Source organism: Pempheris klunzingeri, chromosome 20 (genome assembly GCF_042242105.1).
Source record: "Pempheris klunzingeri isolate RE-2024b chromosome 20, fPemKlu1.hap1, whole genome shotgun sequence".
Taxonomy (NCBI): domain Eukaryota; kingdom Metazoa; phylum Chordata; class Actinopteri; order Acropomatiformes; family Pempheridae; genus Pempheris; species Pempheris klunzingeri.
In genome coordinates this window covers 8396544-8421375 of record NC_092031.1, presented here as the reverse complement: position 1 = coordinate 8421375, position 24832 = coordinate 8396544, and the positions used below count along the sequence as shown (strand labels likewise).

Sequence of the window (24832 nt, the reverse complement as noted above, 5' to 3'; positions counted from 1 at the left end):
AAAAACCCACGTGGAGATTGCTGCAATTTGCAATAATAATCAATTACGCTCTGGATTTGGTGGATATTGATGAAGGGCATTATCATCACATACCCAGAAGGGTTCAGTACATACAAGTGTGCTCAAGAGGCACTTTGAGGGAGGATCGCTGAGCTGCCTCTCATGCTGAAAAGCACTGTCAGCTGCAGTCCCTCAAGTGTTTTTGAGAATCATTTCTAATGCGCCTGACATGTATTTACACAGACTGATACATCTGAATGTGTAGGATGTAAAGATTTAGGGATACCAAGCTCCTTCTGGGTGTCTGTGTTATATTTAGAAAGCCCAGGCCATGTTGAATACTATATTAAAGGTTTAATGAGAGGCCTTCGTAGATCTAAGTGGCAGCGGATATAGGAAATGGAAAATCAGATTCAGCCAGGCAATTTTCACTGTTGGTGGCTGACAGAACAATTAATCAACACAAGCGCGTCGTGAAAGGAAATCCTCATCAGGATATAATCAGTCGCTATCAGCACTTCCATGCCAAAGCATCAAACAACACAGGTATAACAGGTCGTCACAGTCTTTGCTCTTCCTCTGATGCAAATGCTTTTGGTGCCACCTGGAGGCCGGATTTCAGACTGTAACAATCATCTGACCCGTCAGACAACTGTGATGTCTTTTGAATGAGGAGGTATTCATTTAAAATGATCCTTATTATCTTATTAGTGTCACTTCACCACTGAGTAATATGAAGACAGATATAAGCACATCAGGGACATATGAATATGAAAATGTATGGCAGCAGACATATGGACACACATGCTCAAACATATCCACACCCATATGTTTTTAGAGATTGTTGCAGTCTTTAGAGGATACGTTCATTCCCTTATCCACTCATTTAGCCCTCAGGCTCCTACTTGAAGACACTGAGCACATACACCTCATTAAACGATCAAAGCATTAACATACCACGTGTCACACAAAGTTTGAAATAATATTTATTTGATTATTTAATACTATTCAAACGCTATTTGTTTGGTTTTATGATTCCAGCTATTTCTTAAGGTGCAGCACTCCCATACAGGAATCTATTGGCTGCAGCACAAGAATTCGGGATGTTGTTGTTTTCACATTCCTGTTTGTGCACAGAGTGAATCTATTCGTTACAGATTGTTGAATAATGAGTTTTACATGTGGTATTTCTATTTTTGAGCTACAGACAAAGCCAGATTAGCTGCTTTATCAAAACTTTCCCAATTTCCAGTGTCATTTTTTTGCAGTGCATTGCATTTGCAGTGTACCGGTCTAGTGTGTGCACACTGGTCCGTTTTCTAAAATATTATTGAATTCATGTAAACAAGACAGGGTTGACAATAAATGCACATTTGAGTACATAAATAAATTCCCATGAAATATTCTAGTCAGGATTATTTCTGTGATTTTATGTTGTAAAGTAATTCACTGTCACACCTTTTGGCCGATAGGTGTCGCCACTCACTTGATACTGCTCGTGCCTCGTGACCTCTCTTTCTTACTGTTGTTGTGCTTAGAATTTTGCTGCTTTCAAGTACTTCTTGTAAAATTGTACTTTTGCACAAAGTTAGTCATAAATGCGGAATTTTCGTCGTCTCATCAGCAGATGCAGCAGATTCTCGCAGTGTTTATAAATCGACAGAGCAACCAAATAGACGATACGATAAAACCAGAGTCAGCATACACACTTTGCATCACAGCTGTAGTAAGAAGACAAATCCGCACATACCTTTAGTTCATGTTCTAGATATTCCATTAGCCAAAAGAACACTTACCTCCGGCCAAGCTCCTAAACTGCTTCCCTACATGCTCCCTAAAAGTCCCATTCTGTCAAGTTTTTGACCACTTAGGAGTGTGGTCTCTAAATTACCGATTGACCTTGAAGGCAGCGCTGCTGTGGCTCACACGCTATCAACACATTGCATGCTGCTGACTGCTAGCATCTCCACAACATGGGGAAGAGAAGTGACAGCGTGCCGGTCAAACACACAGCCTAGCCCGCTGAAATGAGGACACAATAACAATTTAATTAGCCCTCTTGTTATTTGTTTAGGAGAAGCTGCCAAAATGGTGAAGGAGCAGTTTAGAGAGACAGATGTGGCCAAAAAAATGTGAGTATGAGATACTGAGGAGCACTGCTAGCGTTAGCTAGTTAGCTCGCCGGTTAGCTGGTGGCAGTTAGTCTGCAGTGTAGCTAATATTGACAAGTTGTTTATTTACTGCTTTAATCTTGAATAGTGACTCAGTGACTACTATTGAGCAGCCAGTTGTTCAGTGGTATTAACTTCATGTAGCTGTAGTTCTGATACAGTAGTTAAAGTTAGCTTTGAATGAAGAGACGTTATTGTCAAATAGTTGGAAATGCAGCTGCTGAGCTAGCTCGTTTTATCGGAATAATATCTACGAACGTAAAATACATTTAAATCTACAACAACTATAGTGTGCTGTGTTGAGCATAGATTATTCAGAACTTGGCGCCAATTAAATAAGTTGCACATGTTTTAAGTTAGAGTTTGCTTCTCATCGCTAGCAGGAACACTTGTATACTCTACTCAGGCTTGTAAATTAACTTTTCAAAATGTGAACATCTGAATATAAATGTTCAGATTCACTAGTAAGTCCACTAGTGTCTGATGATGGTGGATGGGCTGACTCCCTAATCTTTTAGTTTGGTCAAGCAACGCTGCTGCTGATATGACCGTAAAGCAGACATCATCCTGTTGATGTCACTCTGTGATATCAGCACCGTGATTTTCTTTGCCTGACTGTTTGTTCCTGTTTACAGAAGCCACATCTGCTTTGGGATGAAATCTGCTGAGCAGATGCGTCAGCAGGCCCACATCCAGGTAGTCAGTAAGAATCTGTACAGTCAAGACACCAAACACACTCCCCTGCCCTATGGAGTGCTGGACCATCGGATGGTAAGACATGGACACAGACGCTTCTTACTCTGCTCTGTCTCAGGGTTTTATGTGTGTTAGTTGGGCTACTAAACAATCTTACGCTACTTGTTGTCAATTATTGAGCCAGGTCTTTTTGTATGTCTACACAATCTTTAACCTTCTCAGTTTTGTAGATTTTGTCAAAAGTTTTCAATGGATTTGCAGTGAGTTTAACTATTTGCATATGTTATCCATATTATCAGGTGCTGCACTCTGCACAACCCGTCAGACATCAACATAATCAAACTGATGCACACATAACTGCATAGGTTTAACACTTATTCAGCTTGATGTGAATGAGCTGTTTGTATGGATTTAGGATTATGTAATATTAAATCATATATTCTTGTTTTCCGTTTCTGATATGAAACTACTTTATGTGGTTGTCATCCATGCTCATACATCAGGCTCGTCCCTCTGCTCTTATGTTTCCTGCAGGGCACCAGTGAGAAAGACAGACCCTGTTTGACATGTGGGAAGAACCTGGCAGATTGCTTGGGACATTATGGTTACTTGGATCTGGAGCTGCCATGTTTTCATGTCGGCTACTTCAAAGCCATCATAGGAATCTTACAGGCAAGTTTACAGTCTAATGCAAAAACTGACACCGTATATGAAAAATACAGATACCATAAATTCACATTAAAAGGCTAAATATTATAAAACTAACTCAGAAGGTTCATGTTCCACACTGTACAAGAAGAAGTATTGAAGTTGAATTAACAAAGATACCTCCATCTGGTATGCAGCAAGCAGACATACCGTTTTGCCTTTAGGTGTCACTAGAGTATTGAACTTAGAGCAGGTAGAATATACAGTTTTAGAGAATTGTGAGTTTATACTTTAGCTCAATCTGTTTTTTTAAAATCTGTTTTATGCTTTATTCTAATTCTTACAATATCTATGTATAATTCATAGTGAGGAAAAATAATAGTAATTATAAAGAAAATAATAAAGAAAAAAGGAAATTAAAAATATTCACAATATTAGAGGTAAAACAAAAAGAAGGAGAAATTAGAAGTAGCTCAGCCTTTCTAATCTCCTAAACAAGTAAATATCTGTATAAATCACCAGTATGCTAATGTAAATCAAGCTTTTATTATAGTTTTACCACACTTTTTGTATATTGTCAGTTCCCTAAGTTGTTGTTGTCTTCTATATTTTTATATCCTAAAGTAATGCAGCCATAATATTGCCTTTAATGATGTAAATATTTATGTGAGACACTGATCCTGTTCTCTCATTATTTCTCTCACTAATGTGGCATTTTGTCATGTCTCCAGATGATTTGCAAGACATGCTCAAGCATAATGCTGTCGAAAGAGGAGAAACTGCAGTTCATGGATTTGTTGAAAAGGCCCAACCTGGCCTATCTCCAGAAACGAGGACTAAAGAAGAAGATCTCTGATAAATGCCGCAAAAGGACAATCTGTCTAAGCTGTTCCGCTTTCAATGGTGAAAAGAGACATTTTCAGTCCTGATATTTACATTTGACACAGCCATCATTATGTAATCATTAAGAAAGGATGATTCATGTGTCTCTTTTCCCTCTTCAGGACCAGTGAAAAAGTGTGGCCTGCTTAAGATCATCCATGAGAAGTATAAAACAACTAAGAAGGCGGTGGATTCCTTTGTGTCAGATTTCCTGCAGTCCTTTGATATCGCCATCGAGCACAACAAAGTGATGGAGCCTCTGTTGACCAGAGCACAGGTGACCTTTGTACACCCTTGTTACTGCACCATGCTGTGGAATGACAAATAATGAACCTGCCTACAGCAGAAGCAGTGCTTTATATTCTCATGTGAAGTTGGAAAAAATGCAGATTTTAACACCAAAAACTGATTCTTTGAGAGGTTTAGTACATTTTAGTAAATGAAAAAGGGAATTTGTAGAAAATCATGGTTATATTCTTCAAACTGAGGCATGGAGACAAGTATTATCAAAAACATGCATACATTTTCATACAAGATTTAGCCCTTGGTAGAAACCCTGTGTGTCCCTGTATTTTGCCTGATTTTGTCTTGCTAATCAATTCCTCACCAGGAAAACCTGAACCCTCTGGTGGTACTGAACATGTTCAAGAGAATTCCCCAAGAAGACATTCCCCTGCTGCTGATGAACCCTGAAGCAGGGAAACCTGCGGACCTCATCCTCACTCGCCTCCTGGTGCCTCCCCTCTGCATACGACCCTCTGTAGTCAGCGACCTGAAGTCAGGCACTAACGAGGACGACCTCACCATGAAGCTCACCGAGATAATCTTCCTTAATGATGTCATCAAAAAGGTTGGTATCTATCATTGACAGTGGCTACCTTCTGTCCCGTGCATCTGCAGGGACCTGCTAGACTTTGGCCTCTAGTTTGAAGTAGCAAACTATCAAAATAATCATCTGTGGTGACCAAGTGGCCATAACCTACTGATATCAGCCTTCAGTAAAGGGAAGCATACGATTTTTTTTTCAGATTCCAGCAGCTTCCAGCTAGAATAAATCACATTTAATACATCTGAGCATACAGCTTCTTAGTAATAAAGCTAAAGGTGAATTTCTGGTTGCTCTATCATCCCAAAATGAGAACATTTCTCTTCTACACATTCAAAGTTGCTCAGGTTTGTTATCAGATGACTGTTCAGGCCCTGGTCTGAAAGTTCGTTATCAGCCTTACAACTAAAAATATCTGAAATACATCTCTCAGGTGTCTTATTAGAGCCCACATTAACAAACTCTTTTATCATTTAGCATCGAATGACAGGGGCGAAGACCCAGATGATCATGGAGGACTGGGATTTCCTCCAGCTGCAGTGTGCTCTTTACATCAACAGTGAGCTTTCTGGCATCCCGCTCAACATGGCACCTAAGAAATGGACCAGAGGCTTTGTGCAGAGACTCAAGGGGAAACAAGGTATACTAAAACCTGAGATGTGGAATTTTATCAATATTCACATTTATTTAAATTTGTTTTTCTGGAGATTGGACACTATACATAAAATATTTCCTCAAAATCTGTCAACCTGCCTTTTGTCTGACCCCTTTTATGTGGAGAATAAAGTACTGTATGGTCAGGTGCAGTATAAAAAAGATTCAGACACTTATTTCAAACATGCCCACTCAGAGATTAAGAGATTTTTGTGTTGCCATTTAAATATGATGGTCTGAAATGTTGAGTCAATAGTGATATCCATCGATTTGGCTGGTATTCATGTTGTCCTCTGCTTATACCGAACATTTTGAATCACAGACTAATTTACTAACCGTAAAAATTCAGGTCGATTTAGAGGAAACCTCTCGGGGAAAAGAGTGGACTTCTCTGGCAGAACTGTCATTTCTCCCGACCCAAATCTGAGGATCGATGAGGTGGCCGTCCCCGTTCATGTGGCCAAAATCCTGACGTACCCTGAGAGGGTAAGCTCTGCTCCAACGCACAGCACATGCTCCAAATAACCCCTTCTGTACCAGAACTGAAGTCATCTTAATTTGATCTTTAATTTGTTATAGGTGAACAAAGCCAACCTGGAGCTAATGAGGAAACTCGTCCGCAACGGTCCTGATGTGCACCCCGGGGCCAACTTCATCCAGAATCGCCACACTCAGATGAAAAGGTGAGGCTGGCTGTGTCTGACGCAAATTAAAACCAGTGCTTATCTGATGTTGTTCACCATCAAAACTAATCCACTTTTTCTGTCAGGTTTTTAAAATACGGAAACCGTGAGAAGATCGCTCAGGAGCTGAGGTTTGGTGATGTGGTGGAAAGGCACCTCATAGACGGAGACATCGTCCTTTTCAATCGACAACCCTCACTGCACAAACTCAGCATCATGGCACACATCGTAAGTTTAGTTTTTGACACACAATTAATTTCTCAACTCCTGTAAAACCCCTTAGCAGAAAGGGTTAGAAATGTTAAAGATTGTAAGTGAAGCATCACAAAAACGTCTGTTTTCTTTGCCACAGCTTTCTTCTTCTTGTACCAACACAGGAAAAAGTTTTACAGTTTGTTAAATTAGGCTGTATTTCTCCCCTTCAGCCTAAAATACCATTGGTTTTGGCTGTTTCCTTTTATTGGTTCACACCTCATTGTTACTCTCAACCTACCTTGCAAAGTTGGCGTGCAAAAGTAAAGTTCAGGCTCAGTGCAAAGATCAAAACTTACTGCTTTTATCCGTTGGACAGAAAAGATGTATACACATCTAAAAAATAGGAGAAATCAAAGCAAAAGTATCTGCTGGCCAAAGATAATTATCTGATGTGCACCCATCAGCCACAGGTGTCTGACTGCTGCTGTGAACAGAACACTCCCTAGCTTTAACTGTGTTGTAATTGTGTTTTTATTCTGATCATGTTTTAAGCCTTTGTGGTGTTGCTTCTTTATGTTTGACATTGATTTTTACTATTCCCCAACATACAGGCCAGAGTCAAACCTCACAGGACGTTTCGGTTCAATGAGTGTGTGTGCACCCCATACAATGCTGACTTTGACGGCGATGAAATGAACCTTCATCTACCTCAGACTGAAGAGGCCAAAGCCGAGGCTCTCGTCCTGATGGGGGTATGTATCACCACAGCACACGCGGTTGGTACAGTATTCACACAGCAGCACACAGCACTTAAAGCCTACTGGGAACAGTGTTGTTCACTGGAAATTTACAGCAGTTTGACAAAAATGATCTTTTCTTCCAGACAAAAGCTAATCTTGTCACTCCAAGAAATGGTGAACCTCTGATTGCTGCTATTCAGGATTTTCTGACAGGTGAGTGCTGTGACGTGTAGCAGCCGATTGCAGTCCTTTTTTGTTTCTATATGATGTGAGGCTCCTTGCGCTTTGAGTCACAGGTGAAGAACTGTTTATCACTAATAAAAGGAAACTGTAATATCCAGTAGAATATGATGTATAAAGTGGTCAGTAATGGATAAACACATTTCAATTAAATGCTTAAATAATACAAATCATCTTTATAATAATTAACCCTTTTCTAACTGATGGGGGAGCGCTTTGGCAAGATTTGAAAATCCACTGTGTTGCATTTCAATTAACCTCACAGCATATTTCTACCTCCTAGGGGCTTACCTCTTGACCCTGAAGGATACCTTCTTTGAAAGATCAAAAGCCTGTCAGATAGTGGCATCAATCCTTGTCGGCAAAGATGAAAAAATTAAGGTCTCTCTTCCCCGCCCGGCTATAATAAAGGTACTACACTCCGATGAGCGTGTTGTGCAACAGGATTTGTGAATTGCCACTAATACTCTGCTGTGTTTCCATCAGCCTATGGCTCTGTGGACAGGCAAACAGATCTTCAGCCTCATTCTGAAGCCGAGTAAAGAATGTCCAGTCAAGGCCAACCTGCGGACCAAGGGCAAACAGTACTGTGGCAAGGGGGAGGACCTCTGTTCCAATGATTCGTGTGAGTATTTGTCAGTAAAAAATGTCAAATAAACGCACCAAATGGTTTTTGCCTAAGTCCGGATGCTTAATATTATTACAACCTTTATTTAATCAGGTAATCTCATTGATTGATTGATTGCGATGTCTTTCACAACAGAGATCAGCAGCAAAAACCTCACATCTCATAGTCCAAAAAACAATCACAAACCTCCCGTGCAAACACATGTTCACAAAATGGCCACAAAAACCAATTAAAAATGATAGCATCAAATTTTCTTTTTGCTTATGAGGACCACGTTTCTTTTTCATTATCTTACTCTTTGATTTCAATGTAATTATAATTTAAAACACAATCTTCCCCTCACGCTGAGCGTTCACCAGCCCTCTCAGGAAAACACCTGGTGTCACCAGGCGAGCGTCACGCTGCGCCCTATTCACCCTGGACCTAATGGCATCAATTCTTGTCACATTTCCTTATCACATTCCCAGTCGTGGTGATCCACAACAGTGAGCTGATGTGTGGTAGCATGGACAAAGGCACCTTGGGATCCGGCTCAAAGAACAACATCTTCTACATTCTGCTGAGAGACTGGGGACAGCTGGAGGCTGCTAACGCCATGTCCCGCCTGGCAAGACTTGCCCCAGTATATCTGTGTAGGTGATCTCCACGGTTTTGTTACCTTGTATCTCACAATGCACTGAAAGTTGAGATATCTGTCAATCTCAGCAGAATTATATCTGGATAACTTGTATAGAATCAGTGACCCTCTGTAGTAGGTACATAGTAGGTCATTTTATAGTCAACAGTAAGCAATTCTACAAGCTGGATAATCCAAAGAAACACTGATTATAATTTCTAATGATATATATATATTTTTTTAAACCCTAACTTTCAGCCAACCGGGGCTTTTCAATCGGTATTGGTGATGTGACACCTGGCCAGGGCCTGTTGAAGGCCAAACATGACCTGCTGGATGATGGTTACAAAAAGTGTGACGAATACATCGAAGCTCTACAGACGGGCAAGTTGCAGCAGCAGCCTGGCTGCACGGCAGAGGAGACTCTGGAGGTAGGTGTGACGGCAAGCAGATCTGCAAACTGTCTGAAAAAGGTGACAAGGTGCAAAACTCAAATCAGATAGAGTGGTCTGCAGACACTCTCTGTTTGTGATTTCAATACACAAATGAAACCTTCTGGAGCATTTTCAGATTGGAATATGATGAGAAAACAACATCGTGATTTAATAAACCAATTCGTTTTGTTGCATTTCGATTCGTAAGTCAGTGTCTAACAACAGGCAAGATGGGATTCCGGATAAGCTGGTGGATTTGAATATACTTGAAATACAAAAAGTTAAAGTACTAATTTCAGAATAATATATAGTAGGTTAGGTGGCAAATGTGCAGCTAATTTTAAATCCTTTATTTTATGTTACTGTACATACTGCTGGGTAGCTTATTATTTTCCCCATGGGGACCAATAAAACCTTATTGATATAATGATATCAGACTTATACATTGATTTTGATTTGTATTGTTAATCTGAAACTGCAAAGTAACTAATAACGAGTAACTAAGCTGTCGGATAAATGCAGTGAAATAGAAAATACAATACTTGCCCCTGAGCTATAATAGAGTAGGAGTATTAAGTAGCTAAAAATAGAAATACTCAAGTAAAGTACACGTACCCCAAACTTGTTCTTAAGTGCATTACTTGAGCAAATGTACTACTTAGTTACTTTCCACCTCTGGTAAGGAAGTTAATTAACACCATGAAGTTAATTAAGCTAATTCCACTGCAGCTGTTCAGCCAACAATACATATAAAGGAGGGTGGCTTTAAACAGTCTTCAGCGTTATTCACGTACCGTTGTTCTGTAGGCAGTGGCTACTGTGCCGTTGCTGAGGCTACAACCAAACCTGATTCAAACTCTGACTCAAACTCTCAGTTGTTCTCATGTGATTCCTTTAATGATGTGTTTTTTTTTTTTTGCAACTGACCCTTTCTTACCCCACGGCACTAACAGGATAATTCACACTAGGGCTAACTCCACAGTGGTGTGACACACTCTGACTCAGACTCTCCGTTGAAAATGAAGGGATGCTAAGTAGTCCAAGGCGCGGTAAATGAAAATTAACTGGATATTAATCAGTTGGTGAGCTTCTTAATTTCCTTTCGGCAGCTGAGCAAAGCTGTCGTGCTATAAGAGCAGGCTGGCTGACATTAGAAATGCCACCAAGACAGACACTTTATTAGACATTGTCCACCTTAAAACACTGACAACTTGTTCAACTGCAAAAATTGTCAGTTGTCAGAACTGTTGTTCTTCGGGCCACCCGTTCCTGGGACGTGTGCCTTGCCCGGTGAAGGCACAGTCTCCCTGCATCACTGACAACTGTGTGAATCATAAAAAATAATGGAGCTGGGAACCACAGTCGCGTGGGTGAAAATCACCCAACGTTAGTGTTCTAGGGTTAATTAAACTAAATCGCAGCCAGAAGTAAATCGTCACCATTGCTGTGGTAACATCTCGCTAATAAACCTGTAATATATGCAAGATTTAACTTTTAATTTAAGTGTAGCTCTTGCCAGGCAATAAGTCCATGAGATCTGGCAGAAACTACTATCTGTTGAAATACAGTGACTGAAATATTGTTGAAAAGAAGCTTATGTAATTTTATATATATGTAATCTAGATGTCTAAAAAAAACAAAGACCTAAAAGCCCAATTTTAATAGACATCCTTTCACTTGCAGGTCACCAAAAAACACACTGAGCTTTGTTGTCGTTAGCTGCTGTCACAATAAACCAGAACCCTTGCATTGTTAATCCAAACACCGATAATTGGTATTGGAGGAAGTGCATTAGGTTTGATTGTACCACAACAGTAACAGCAGCCCTGCTGGAGAATATAACACCTAAATTGTACAACTATTAGTCTCTAGTAGAGGAGTGTAATGGTTAATGGTCTCATTTAGTGTTTTTTCTTCCTTTTCTTTCTTTGTTCCTTTTCTTCCTGTCCATTTTCCCGTACCCTTTTATGGGATGGAAAGTGATTATTGTGGATGTTACAGAATTACAAAGATTGCACACAAGCTAGAGTGACAATGAGTGGTTACCCACTCGAGAGGAAAAAAGTCTTAGTGTACTGGAAAGATTAAGTATCATATATTAACATGCATCTTTCAGTCGGTGTGAACTGAAACATTTGTATATTTTGTGTGTCTCTGTCAACAGGCTCTCATCTTGAGAGAGCTGTCGGTCATCAGAGACCGAGCTGGCAGTGCCTGTCTCAGGGAGCTCGACAAGAGCAACAGCCCTCTGATCATGGCCCTCTGTGGCTCCAAGGGTAAGCTTGCTGCAAAGGAAACTTGTACTAATTATAATGAAATCTTAATTTGGCTCCAGGTGTATTTAAGTAGAAGATGTTTTTTGTGAATGCTGGGGTAATGGGTGGAACTGGGAAAACCACAGCAGGAGCTTTTAAGATTGTCATTTTAGGAATGTCCTCTTAATCAGTGAATATTTTGTTAGTGTGGCAGCAACCTCCAAAAACAAGCAGGAAATGCTCAGCCTCTTAAAAATGTAACTTAACTTAACTTAGTTTATGTGGGTAAACAGTCACAGGGAAATTGTGTATTACCTCAAATCCATACCTCTACAGACCCCATCCCTGGCCAGTATGTATGATATATAATACTGAGTTACAATGGAAGATACAGCGCTCCACATACTGTTAGGGGAAATAACATTACGAAGGGTTCCAAGTGAGGGAAAACCGTTTTCTCTTGACAAAGCCTGACCTTCTCGCATCTCATAATCCCATAATACCAGGACTTATTAACACCACCAGCAGCAGACCCTCAAATGGAGAACAGACAAACTTTCTCCAAAAGAAAAAGGAAAAAAAAACAGGATAGCTGAGCAAGCAAAAGGTAACAGGCACAACTATAAATATTCTTGAATCTGACTTTTAACATTAAGGCAACAAAACTTGAGGTTACTTATCATATAACCCCTGTTCTCTGATAACAGAGTTCCCTATAGTGAGACATTGGAACAAAGAAAACAAAGAGAGAGAATTAATTCTGCCTCATACAGTCAGCAAGAAAACAAATACATTTTAGAAAGAACATTAACAATCAAGGTAGATTAAAGATATTATCATCCCCTTCCAGGACAAAAAAAAAGTTTTTTTTCTTTCTAGGAGTCAAGTTTGTCGTCCCATTTATAAAGGTGTGTGTGGGAACAACACAAAATCCAAGTGAATCGATTTTAAAGTCAGTATTTCTCAAAAAAAAATCTGCATCTAAAACACTTGGCGCTGCAGCTACAAATAGATACTAAATCATGAATCTGTGTGTGTTGTGTTTCTTGTATTCCATTGATATTCAGTTTTTGTTTGTCTCCCCTGTATGCATACAGGATCCTTCATTAATATCTCTCAGATGATTGCCTGTGTGGGCCAGCAGGCTATAAGTGGCTCTCGAGTGCCTGATGGTTTTGAGAATCGCTCCCTGCCTCACTTTGAAAAGCACTCAAAAGTAAGATCCAATTGAATGATTTCAATTATGTTGCTATATATTGCTCAAAGGGACCATACAGATTGCATTCAGACTATGTTGGGGTATAGAGTGATTCATGTGGCTGCCGATGACGTTCCACAAGACCGTTTCCAATTTTTTTTAATTATTTGAATATTAATTTCTCATACATGACTCTCTGAAGTACATTATTCAATAGTTGTTTATAATGTTGCTCAAGCTTTTGATTGGCTAAAGCAATGTGTCACTGCTTTCTATTACTGTCTCTATTCATATTTATCTCCCATAACATATTGAACAGTGAACAATAGGATAAGAACAAGGCCACAAGCTGTAGGCATGTTTCATATGTTTCTGGAATGTACAGAAACCTGCATAATTGCTTAATAACATTTTTTTTTTCTATAGTTGCCTGCTGCTAAAGGGTTCGTGGCTGACAGCTTCTATTCTGGCCTGACACCCACAGAGTTTTTCTTCCACACTATGGCTGGCCGGGAGGGCCTGGTGGACACCGCTGTCAAAACTGCAGAGACTGGATACATGCAGGTAATGCCTGAGCACTTTTTCCAAGATTCTAAATGAAAGTGTGTGCCCACCTGCGGTATCCTTTAAGGTCTTTATCCCAGTATTCCAGTAGACTGTGCTTGGCATTTATGCATTTATGGCATTTGGTCCATAATGTCAACTATTACTTCTTCACTGCTGATATTTCTGTGTTTAATGCTTTGCAAGGTTTGCTGAGATGTTTCTCAAAACAGAAAAGCCTCCATGACAAATTATAGATCTGCTACTAATGATTATTTTCATCATCCATTATTGTAGCAATTTTATTTTCAATTAATCCGTTGATCTTTTGATTTCTTATGTAATACAATAGTAAATTGGTGACAAATGACCATCGCAAGTTTCTAGAGCGCAAGTTGTTGTCTCAAGAAGTCTTAGGAGTCCGTATTTATAGACACCACTTAAAACGACTATAATTGATACTTTTAAATGACATTGTGAAGACAATGTGAAAGGGATTGCTCCCTAGCAACGACCCTACAAAGACTTATCACCTGAATCTGCAGCACCTCACAGCTTTATGGAGCTTTACAACTTTTCTGTTTTGGGAAACTCTCACAGCTCTCGCAGTACTGTTTTGGGCCACAGCTGTTTTCAGGGAAAAAGAGTTGGTTGAGACCAAAAACAGCTTAATCAGATGGCCAGAAACACGACTCCAAATGATTGATAATGTTGCTCCATAACTGTTGGTTGCGCAAATATGCGACTATTTTCTAAAACGTTCGCCCTATCAACTTAAAAAGGGACAATATATCGAAGTTGTGTTTATAACTTGCCCCCTTTCTTGCAGGTTTAAGTCAACATTTAGCACAACACAACATACTTTTCATCTCACAAGTGTTACTGAGCAATGTCTTTTTTTTTTGATTAATCAAAATGAATGCAGACAAAAATAATTGTTTTGTCTAAAAACACAAAATGCCAGAATTGCCCATAACAAGTTCCAGAGTCCCAGGTGACCTCCTCACATTGTTTATATTGTCCAATCAACAGTCCCAAGCCAGACAGTAAATTAAAAAAATATATTAAACGGTGAAAAGCAGGAACTGGTGAATGTTTGGCATTTCCGGATGATAGATTACTTAAATGATTGATCCATTATCAAAATATAATACTTCTTTTGCTATTAAATTAATCAACTAATCATTTGTTGCACTACATGGAGACGTATTCAAATTGAATATATAATGTGAGTCTGAATACTGGAAGACTTTTACAGTTGAACAGTGTTGCATCTCAGATGTATTTCCAGATATGTGTCTGGACTTTGAGTATACTTTCGGGTCTGTGGAGACTGAGTGAGCTTTTTTTTGAGTTGTTTCATATGTCACTGATATTTTTTGCATTCCTGCATGTGCTTGGACAGAGGCGCCTGGTTAAGTCCCTGGAGGATTTGTGCTCACAGTACGACCTGACAGTGCGCAGCTCCACCGGCGACATCATCCAGTTTATTTATGGCGGGGATGGTCTGGACCCCGCTGCCATGGAGGGAAAGGATGAGCCTCTGGAGTTTAAGAGAGTCCTAGACAACATCCGGGTGAGATAAACTGGGAGCGGATAGTTATTTGTTTATGGATCTCCTTGGCTTGGCATTTTCTTTCTTTTTGCCCGTTACTGATTTTTAAGGTTTTTCTTTTAGTTTTCTCTTCACACTCAGACAATTCCTCACATAACCCCTGTTGTTAGTGCAGTCACATTACTTAATCATTCCACTAGTCTTTCATTTTTGTTTTGTTTGGTCTTTCATGTCCCTGTCTCGACTGTCATGGACAAAGAATGTGCATTGCACGCTACTACATAGAGTTTGACATGCTAATGTTTAGTCTGTTTTCTATCTGTTAGGAAAAAAAAGGAGTGATTATGTTGGAGAGAAAGAAGCCTTCACTTATTAAGGCTCAGCCAAATTGGCCTAGATAAATGTGGCTTCAAAAAACAATCTGCCTAGGTGGTGGTTAGGCTGGAAGATGGGGCAGAAATTGACAGGAAAAAATGGTGAAAATGGTGCTGGAGTAGCTCACGTTCATCTGTGGCACTTCTATGCATTTTTATGATTGATTAATATATTGCCATTGACTCTATTTTCATCAAATCAATTCCAAAATGCTCAACCTCACAGATACAAGGGCACAAAAAAAGGGGACGGATGCACAGTCAGCCCTGTGCAATACATTGAATATGTATGCTATCTGTCTGATAGCTGTGGCTCAGTGTAGCCTAAGGGAAGCCTTTTAAATGTGTGTAACGTTAATATGTGCTGGTGCTCGGGGAGAACAACCACCAGCGCAGTGAGGAGCCTGCTGATAGCCAGAGTGGCAGCTCATTAGCAGATAAGCTCCTCATGTGAAAACACGCATTCATGAGCAGTTAAAATTACAGCGAATTCATTTTTTTACCTGCAAATCTCACCGCATTTCAGACACTGCATAATTAGATGAAATTACAGGAAGTTAAAATTGATTTTCCCTGCAGGACAGTGGTCTTGTTGAGCAATTTCATTAGTACTCCAATCTTGATTCGATAGATAACAGGGTTATTAAAGGAGTTCTGATCTCAAGGTAATTTTTATGTCTAAAGGCGTGTTTCCACTAGTACCTACTCAGCTCTACTCGGCACGACTCGACTCTACTCGACTCAGCACGGTATGGTTGTGTTTCCATTACAGTAGCGTACTACTTCAAAGTGGGCGGGGTCGTCAGAGCAAGGCGGGCCGAAACTCCGGTAGCCTAATTTGTATACGGCACAAACAAACACAACTAAGGACACGGAGCGTTTGGTTTGCGTGTATCCGTTTACCTCGTTCACAGAAATAATAACACAGAAATGTTTCCGGGGTTTTAAAAACGGTGGGTTTGTCACGCTCATGACTCATCAAGTGACGCCGCTCCCTGGCCAATCAGTGGCCTGCAGTCTGGTGACGTCGCATTAGATTCCTCTCTAGGTCTTGTGTTTACTCCGTCTGTTTGGCATTGCTAAGATCATTTACCTTGTTGTTGCTTTTCATTTGAGGATTAGAACCGCTATTGGTCCCTAATTGGCCGAGAAGCCGTGAAACTACAAATAAAATGAATCAAGTTTCTGGTGCTCTTCAAGGTTTGCTAGTAAAACTTTTGAGCGAGGCAATAAAACAGCCTATATGTTCAATTAACAAACGCAGAAAACAAGACAACCTTTTAAATCATGTTTGTGAATTGAGCACAAATTTCTATGGTCAGACCATAAGAAATGTGCCGTAACAGTCATCAGAAAAAAGATTGTCGACCAGCATTCTCGTATTTACTTGTCATTAGTGTTACTGTGTCTGCCATCAGTTTAAAATACCATGCGTGTTTCTCACTGTGAGTAATTGATAGCATTTTTACAAGAGAAGATTGATCCCGGAAATGGTGAGCTCAGCAGGAACACCTTCCGCTGCATGTTGTTTTGTAAAGGCAAGGCGTTTCTATTTATATGAATTGCCACTGCGTATGAAATGAGCACAAAGTGTGGTACAAATTGCATAAAAGACAATGCAAGAACAATAAAAGTAGGTGTTGGATCATAGTGAACCAGCAACCGTTGTTATTATGTGCCTGTTTCTGTCTGTTCTCCATCTATCTATCCTTCATTGGTTAACAGTAAGGCGGCTACCATCTGTGTGTCAAGATCTAATTACAAGCAAATGTACTGATTTTATAGCAAAAGCCAGGAAATCAAGATCAGAATAAATGTAATGAGAAAAATGGTTCTGTTCCAGTCATATTTCCTCTGGGATCAGGTTGGAGTAGTGTCAGATGAGTCTGCTATCAGCAGCTGTTACCTCTGGAGTGAGGCAGCTATCAGAAACTGTTGATCTGTCAGGAGTGACTGCTCCTGTCATGTTAGCTGCCAGTTATCTCATTTTTGATCCGCCCCTCTCTCCCTCAGGCGGTCTACTCCTGTCCAGACGAGCCCGCTCTAAGTCAGAACGAGCTGGTCCTCACTGCGGATGCTATCATGATGCGAGCTGACTTTTTGTGCTGCAGAGACAGCTTCTTGGAGGTAACCGTATCACAGCACTGCACCGTCTATCAAAGCTGTAATTTTTTTCTGAATTTTGTTTGTTTTATTAAGACGATGACTTTGTCAGGAAAGCTGTCATCATTTTTGGTTCCCATATGGTAAAAAAAGGAAGTTGTAGAGACAATGAGCCTAATCACTTCAAGTAGGCTCAGTAAGTTCTTAAGAAAATACAGAAATGTTCATGGAGGACCTATTGCCTCCTCCAAAGTTCACAAAAACAGACAAAATCCCTGGATCTTCACCGAAAATGGATTTTTTTCTTCAAGCTAGTTTAACACCATACTCAGTGAAACTTTTTTTTCGAAGCACTCACACTCCCAAACAAAGGCGAGGGTTAGGCCACGGATTGATACACATTTGGTACAAGTGAGTATTTGTGTAAGGATTCACTCCAAATAAACTACAGTGGCCTTGCTCCTCATAATGAAGGAGCATGGTGTGTTTTCATTTATTTTTGGGCACATAGACAGGCTTGAAAGTGGTTTGGGGAAGGGATTTGTTGATTCAATTCAATTCAATTCAATTTTATTTGTATAGCCCAATATCACAACAGAGTGTCTCATAGTGCTTTACAAAGTTCACTGAAATAAACAAGTGTTAGCGAACAAACAATCTAATAAAGAGTCCAGCATTCGATGAGGCCAAAGGATCAGTCCGGTGGATCTGTCTGAGGCATCACCCGCCCTTTATGACCCTCCTTCTTCGGGAAGGAAAAACTCAAAAAACCCAGTGGGAAAAGAGATGACATGAAATATATTGCAGATCTTAGCCTTTTCTGAGGATGTGAACCATTAGTGTATAATACAATATATTCTAAAATGTAAACAAGCGAGTGTTTCTCTCTTACCATTTGTGATGATGATTCTTTTTGATAAATTAACGTCATGCAGATGTGCCTATCCCTCTTCAAGAAAACACAATTGTCTTTTCATGATATTACAAATGGATATAAAGCAATTCACCTGGAAAAATCCAGCTAGCACCCACATGTCGACCTGTATTTCAGAATAAATGTTACTGTTCTTGTACAAAGATATGAAAACTTGTGCTAAGGTTTTAAAAGTTAGGTGCATCTTAATGGTGCTGCAACTGTAAATTGGTGCTTATTCAAGTTTTCTTGTTTGCAAACCTTTTTAGTTCGTGATATCAGCAGTAATACATGTGAACCTTTCCCCCCTTTCTGTGAAGGAGTTAACTGACACAGGCTCAGAGAAGTACCTGGAGGTATAGTGACAGAGCATGCTGGGTTGTGCTTTCATTGAATCGAGAATGGTGTGTCAACAAGAGCTGGAACAGATGAATAGTTTATCTAATAACCACGTTGGTGCTCTTATAAAATAGAATTAAACTCGTCATTGAGCTTAATATCTATTTTGAATTTTGATTGTTCTCTTTTGAAGCGCTGCTCAAAGCGATTTACTGGAAGGTTGCATTTCTGACACTTAAACTGTTCTCCCGTAAAATCTAACAATTGCATGACGGTGTGTCAAGCAGCATACAGTTTGCTCACATTTCAGTCTTTGTTCTTAAAGACATTAATGAGATTTTGACCACAGAAATAGCCACATTCTCTCCTCTCAACTACAGGAAATAAAGAAATTTATTAAAAGCATCTCAGAAAGGATCAAGAAGACCAGAGACAAGTACGGCATTAACGACAATGGCACCAGCGAGGTAGGTACCACATATCATGGATTAATGTGCTGAATGCAGCAATATCCTTGAGCTCAACTAGTATATGACACTTGATCGCTTCTCTCTCTGCTTTATTGCAGCCGAAAGTTCTCTATCAGCTGGACCGCATCACCCCCACCCAGCTGGAGAAGTTTCTTGGAACCTGCAGAGACAAGTACATGAGGTACAAGACTTGTATCCGTGTTTTTTTTTTTTTTTCTAAGGCTCCGTGTTTTGTTTACCTGTTTTTTCATCAAAATGGTAATTTTCCCCAAATGCCAGATTGATTTGTTTTTGTCTCTGCATACCGAAAAATTGTGTTTTTTGGAAGAAGAAAAAATTCGAAACAATTCTTGCAGATTGCGTTATGGTACATTTTATTCTAGGTATCAGCTTGTTTTATTTCCACACGCACACTCCTCTCTACACTCATTTGAGGGCTAATTTTTGTGTAATAACTGCCAAGTTTTCCCTTGCTCTTTCCCTATTTTTACACGTGTAGAGCTCAGATGGAGCCAGGCTCAGCAGTAGGGGCCCTGTGTGCCCAGAGCATCGGAGAGCCTGGTACTCAGATGACCCTGAAAACCTTCCACTTTGCTGGCGTAGCGTCCATGAATATCACTCTGGGGGTGCCTCGAATCAAAGAGATCATCAATGCCTCCAAGAACATCAGGTACAATTATATAATTGCGGCCTTTGTGTTTCCTTGTGACCATTCTTCTTAAGTTGAATGGAAGTAATTCTCATGTTTGACATTTGCTGCTAGACATCACTGTCTTCTTTAGAGAGTTCTGCAGCTCTAAAGGCCCAAGGCTACTTTCATTGAAGCATAGTATTGGTCACTTGAGTCAGTGGCTAGGGCAGTGAATTAGTGCATTTAGCTCTGATGGGCCACAGAAATGGTTTCTTTGGGATCCAGCAATACATTCATAATTTGTTTTGGATAATCTTTTGAAAGTCTTCTTTTCACCTCTCAGCACCCCTATAATAACTGCTCACTTGGATGTGGAAGATGACGCAGACTTTGCAAGGCTGGTGAAGGGGAGGATAGAGAAGACTCTTCTCGGAGAGGTATTCCAACCTGCAGCGTATTTTACCAATAAATCAATGCAATTATTATTGAAGGAGTTGACGCCAGTAGCTCTAAAAGAAGTACTGTATGACACATGAACACGTTGAGGCACTAAGCTGTAGTAAAGCCAAGGTCACTTGCTGTCCTCCTCAGATTTCAGAGTACATAGAAGAGGTTTTTCTACCAGATGACTGTTTCATCCTGGTGAAATTGTCACTGGAAAGAATAAGGCTGCTGCGGCTGGAGGTACCAGAGCTTTTTTTTATTTTTACTGACCGTGTGTGAATATTTCAAATCCCCTCTTCTTCGCATGCTTTGATTGAACATTCATTGTGATTTGTTAAAACGTGGATCTTATTTTTGTAGTGTTGACCATCATTTCTATCAGTTGTGTTACGAAAGTATTTACTTATTTTCTGTATTTGTATTTTATCAATAGGCTTTAAACCTCCATATTATAGATTAGTGCTTTTGTGTTTCGTTGCAAGAATGTCTGTAGTAGCTTTACCTCTCTCGCATTTCAGGTAAATGCAGAAACAGTGCGTTACTCCATCTGCATGTCCAAACTACGAGTGAAACCAGGAGACATCGCTGTGCACGGCGAGGCGGTGGTGTGTGTGTCTCCACGAGAGAACAGCAAAAGCTCCATGTACTACGTGCTGCAGTCACTAAAAGAAGAGCTGCCTAAGGTGAGAATCTGATGTGTGAATGAAAAGTTGACCCTGGAAAACACAGAGTTTTTCTTGTGCGCACCAGCTTTGTTTGGCACAAACAAGCACACACTTCAACAGAGTGATAGTGGCTTGCATGTCTGCTGACATCTGGAGCACACCTACCCTCCTTTTTGCTTTCGCTTTGTCTTACTTTGGTGACTTGACTCCTCATTTACAATACAACAGCAGAGGTAGAACGAGAGAATATCAATAAACTAAAATTTACTGAAAGCGTCTTGTCTTGAAAAAACTAATTGGTGAATCAATCAGGTAATTGTGTGAAAATGTATTTACATGTATTTCATTAACCGAGCAACAATTCTAATTTCAGCTCCTCAAGTGTGAGGATTTGCTGCTTTTCTCAGTTTTTATCATTGTAAAGTGAACCCTTGTAGGTTTTGACATTCAGTGCATGAATTGATGTTTTTTGGTGCCACATAAACTGCTAAACGATGGGGAACCGCGCCGTAAGGGGAACTGCACAGTTGGGTAATCGTTCTCTGTGGGTTTGTTACTACAAGTGGCACCTTTCACTCAGTATTGATTTGTGCAGCTTTGAGGAGGACACCAGGCCTCTGTGGCAACTATCCTTTTTATAACTGTTCACCTTGTTCTTATTCCTCACTTGGAAGGTGGTGGTTCAAGGAATACCTGAGGTTGCCCGAGCTGTCATTCACATTGACGAGCAGAGCGGCAGGAACAAGTATAAACTCCTGGTGGAGGGTGACAACCTGAGAGCTGTCATGGCAACGCATGGAGTGAATGGAAGCAGGACCACTTCAAACAATACATATGAGGTATCAGTCAAGATAAATTTAAAGCCAGTGATGCTGTTGCTGGGATGAGTGGCTCACATGCATCCTTATTTTTCTCCCATACCTGTCCTACACCTGAGAGTGAACTGATACCATGACAGATTGTGTTCTAAAGGCTTAGAAGCTCTGCATGGATCACCTGGACACATGAACCTGCAAATGAAATGTAGGCAAAGGGGATTTGAGTGAGATTCAATTCAAGCCGTAGCTTATTTTTTCTTAGGTTATATTTTTTAAAAGTGGCTCATTTTGTAAAGAATAAAGTTGTATGCTCACACATGGACCTGCTAGTAATGTATGTGTGTATTGCTTGCTTCCTCCACTTGACAATAAAAGGAAAATCCTCTAAATCTCTCCTCCTCAGCAAATCACCTCGCTAGAAATGAGGAGGCAGTTTTGATAAACATGGTTGAGGGCCGCAGCGTTCTGTTGTTTCTAACTCGCTCTGATCTGTGTTGACATATTTTGACTTCCAGAGGCTCATTTACGTGTTTCTCGTGTCTGTCAGAAGCCAGAAAAGATGCAGGATTATTTTTATAGCGTCACAAAGGAGGCCACCCCATTCTCCAGTAGACTCCAGTAGACCTGTTTAATATTTATGCAGAGAGATTTGACCGTAGCGCATGATTTGGACTCAGCAGCTATACAGACGAAGGAAATGATGAGAAGTTGGAGGTGGCTGAAAGTTTAGGCTGCCTCTGCGTTGTGTATTCAATAATGTCTGTGTAGGTTGTCATATTATCTTAAGGTACAGCTTTCCTGTGCATTTTTCTAGGTCGAGAGGACCTTAGGCATTGAGGCGGCTAGATCCACCATCATCAACGAGATCCAGTACACCATGGTGAACCATGGAATGAGTATTGATCGGCGTCACGTCATGCTTCTCGCAGATCTCATGTCCTACAAGGTGCGACCAGTAGAAGGAGTAACGCTCAACATTTTGTCAGAAATTTGAATTTCTGCCAAAGAAACAAGTTGCAATAGGTCATTTTATTTCATGTAAAATTCAATATATCAGCATGATTATGGCCACATTCGAAGCCATATTCTGTTGTTACATGTGGAAAAGAGCATGATCCTTCCGAAAATCTGCTGTTGACACAGTCGTCCAAGGACAATACTTATTCAACACAAGCCAAGAACAGAGATACAGTGATCTGCTATTGTCTTCCGTCCATAAAGGGGGAGATTCTGGGAATCACCCGGTTCGGTTTGGCCAAAATGAAGGAGAGCGTCCTCATGCTGGCGTCCTTCGAGAAAACGGCTGATCATCTCTTTGACGCTGCCTACTTTGGTCAAAAGGACTCTGTCTGTGGTAAGCTTCATCTCCATGATGAAATTGAGTTTTAATCTTTGACTTGATTGGGTCTTAACCGTCTCCTCTGTTCCTTTTTCAGGTGTTTCTGAGTGCATCATTATGGGGATTCCAATGAATATCGGAACAGGACTGTTTAAACTCCTGCACAAGGCCGACAAGGATCCCTCTCCAGTCCACAGGCCTCTCCTCTTTGACACTGCAGACTTCCATATACCTCTGATCACATAGCATTGAGGAAACGGCAGGGATGTTTGAAGGTTTTTTTTTGGTTTTTTTTTCCAAAGCCAGATATCTTAGGATTATCTTAAGGAAATACAGAAGTGCCTGTCGAAGTATCAGATAATTTCCTTTTTGGACATCAAACAGGAAATAGGATTGTGTCTTTTTTTCTTTCGTGTGACATTGTTGCTAATGCCATGGACTGTGAGAACACTGCGTTCATGCAGTATATAGATATATATATATATATAGAGAGAAAGAGCGAGTTTGTCAGCATGTAAGAGGTTGCGGAATTACTTTTTTCAGTTTGAATCTGGTAAAATGTGAGGGGGATACAGAACCCTTCAGATGCTTTAAACTCTTTTTACTTGTTTGGAAAAAAAACGGTGTGTTTCCTCTGTTATTTAGATGTTCCCTCAGTGAAACGGCACTGAACACTGTGCTGATCCTACGTTTCTGGCAGTCTTTTGTATGTGTGACATACTCAACATGAAGACTTGGGGAAATAATTACTTTTTTAATCATGAAGCAGACTTATTCTGTTCTGGTTTGGCACTTAGTTTTGCATTAAAGTATGAACTGCTTTTCACCACAGCTTCGATTAGCCAAAAAAGAGTTTTCATGTGCACCCACTTCAGGAATGAAGTTCAGTTAGTCTTTGCTGAAAAGAATTTGTTTTGATACGCGATCAGATCAGCAAAGGTTCATTGAGGTTGAAATTTCCCATTCTATATGAAGCTTGTTCATATAATGTAATAATGTATGTAATGTAATAAAATAAATGACCCACAAAATCACGGTAACATAATGTTTCTCTTTGCTTACAGCAAATTCAAGGCTAGATTTGTTTTCTTACTCTTACCACCATGCTAGTACACACTAGGCTCCATACTAAAAACTGCTCTGAATCACAATGCTGTATGGGATTTGGACACGGCATCAGTCTTGATTTATTTTTCACCCTAACTTCAGATAATGTCACAACTTTTTTTCTAAATTTGAACTCCGAGAAACTGTGTGATTTCCTGACACTTTTTTTTTTGTCTGTGGCAGGCTGTGTAGGCCAGACTCCCCAATAAACTCAAACTTTAATGATGGTTTTAGGCTGAAATGTTTGCATCTTGAAGTCGTCCACAAAGGAGAAAGTTATAAACTTTTCAGCGTCTCCTTCCAATCCCACAGAGGGTGAGTATTAAAATGATTCTCTTAAAATCTTTTTCCTGTAATACTGTAGTATGTATTTTGCTTTTTCTTGAGTGCTTCACAGCTGCAGACATTTGTCTGAAGGTTGATTCTCAGCTCAGTTACTGGAAGTGCTTTTTAAGTTAATGCCTTTTCCAATACATGGAATTTGGGTGTATTGCCGTGTTTAAGGCCGTCAGCAGCCACAGAGCGAACATCAGTTTATTCATTTGATGACAGTAACAACTGGTACATTAAGTTGTATATAAGCTGTTCATTTAAAATTCAATTCAATTACTGCTGAAAACAAACAAGTTGCAATAGGTGATTTTATTCACTGTAAAATAGAATAT

At 40.0% G+C, this 24832-nt stretch overlaps 1 protein-coding gene across 3 annotated transcripts; it reads left to right on the top strand.

The window, feature by feature from the left end:
• Positions 1 to 1968: 1968 nt before the first annotated feature.
• On the top strand, positions 1969 to 24082 carry polr3a (polymerase (RNA) III (DNA directed) polypeptide A). Of its 3 annotated transcripts, XM_070852062.1 has the most exons (32): positions 1969 to 2132; positions 2807 to 2942; positions 3402 to 3539; positions 4247 to 4418; positions 4520 to 4674; positions 5008 to 5247; positions 5701 to 5863; positions 6227 to 6363; positions 6457 to 6560; positions 6647 to 6788; positions 7367 to 7507; positions 7639 to 7708; positions 8019 to 8146; positions 8222 to 8360; positions 8831 to 8995; positions 9238 to 9410; positions 11578 to 11689; positions 12766 to 12884; positions 13293 to 13430; positions 14815 to 14985; positions 17352 to 17465; positions 18675 to 18710; positions 19074 to 19160; positions 19262 to 19344; positions 19663 to 19833; positions 20138 to 20231; positions 20386 to 20478; positions 20757 to 20921; positions 21578 to 21742; positions 22536 to 22667; positions 22943 to 23075; positions 23158 to 24082. In XM_070852062.1, exons 1-32 carry the CDS (start codon positions 2089 to 2091, stop codon positions 23304 to 23306), a joined length of 4209 nt encoding a protein of 1402 aa, XP_070708163.1. In that variant the 5' UTR covers positions 1969 to 2088; the 3' UTR covers positions 23307 to 24082. The 3 variants fall into 3 exon arrangements, with proteins under 3 accessions (XP_070708163.1, XP_070708161.1, XP_070708162.1); XM_070852060.1 differs by lacking the exons at positions 1969 to 2132; positions 2807 to 2942; positions 3402 to 3539; positions 18675 to 18710 and having other exon boundaries at positions 4250 to 4418; XM_070852061.1 differs by lacking the exons at positions 1969 to 2132; positions 2807 to 2942; positions 3402 to 3539; positions 20386 to 20478 and having other exon boundaries at positions 4250 to 4418.
• The last annotated feature ends 750 nt before the right edge of the window (positions 24083 to 24832 follow it).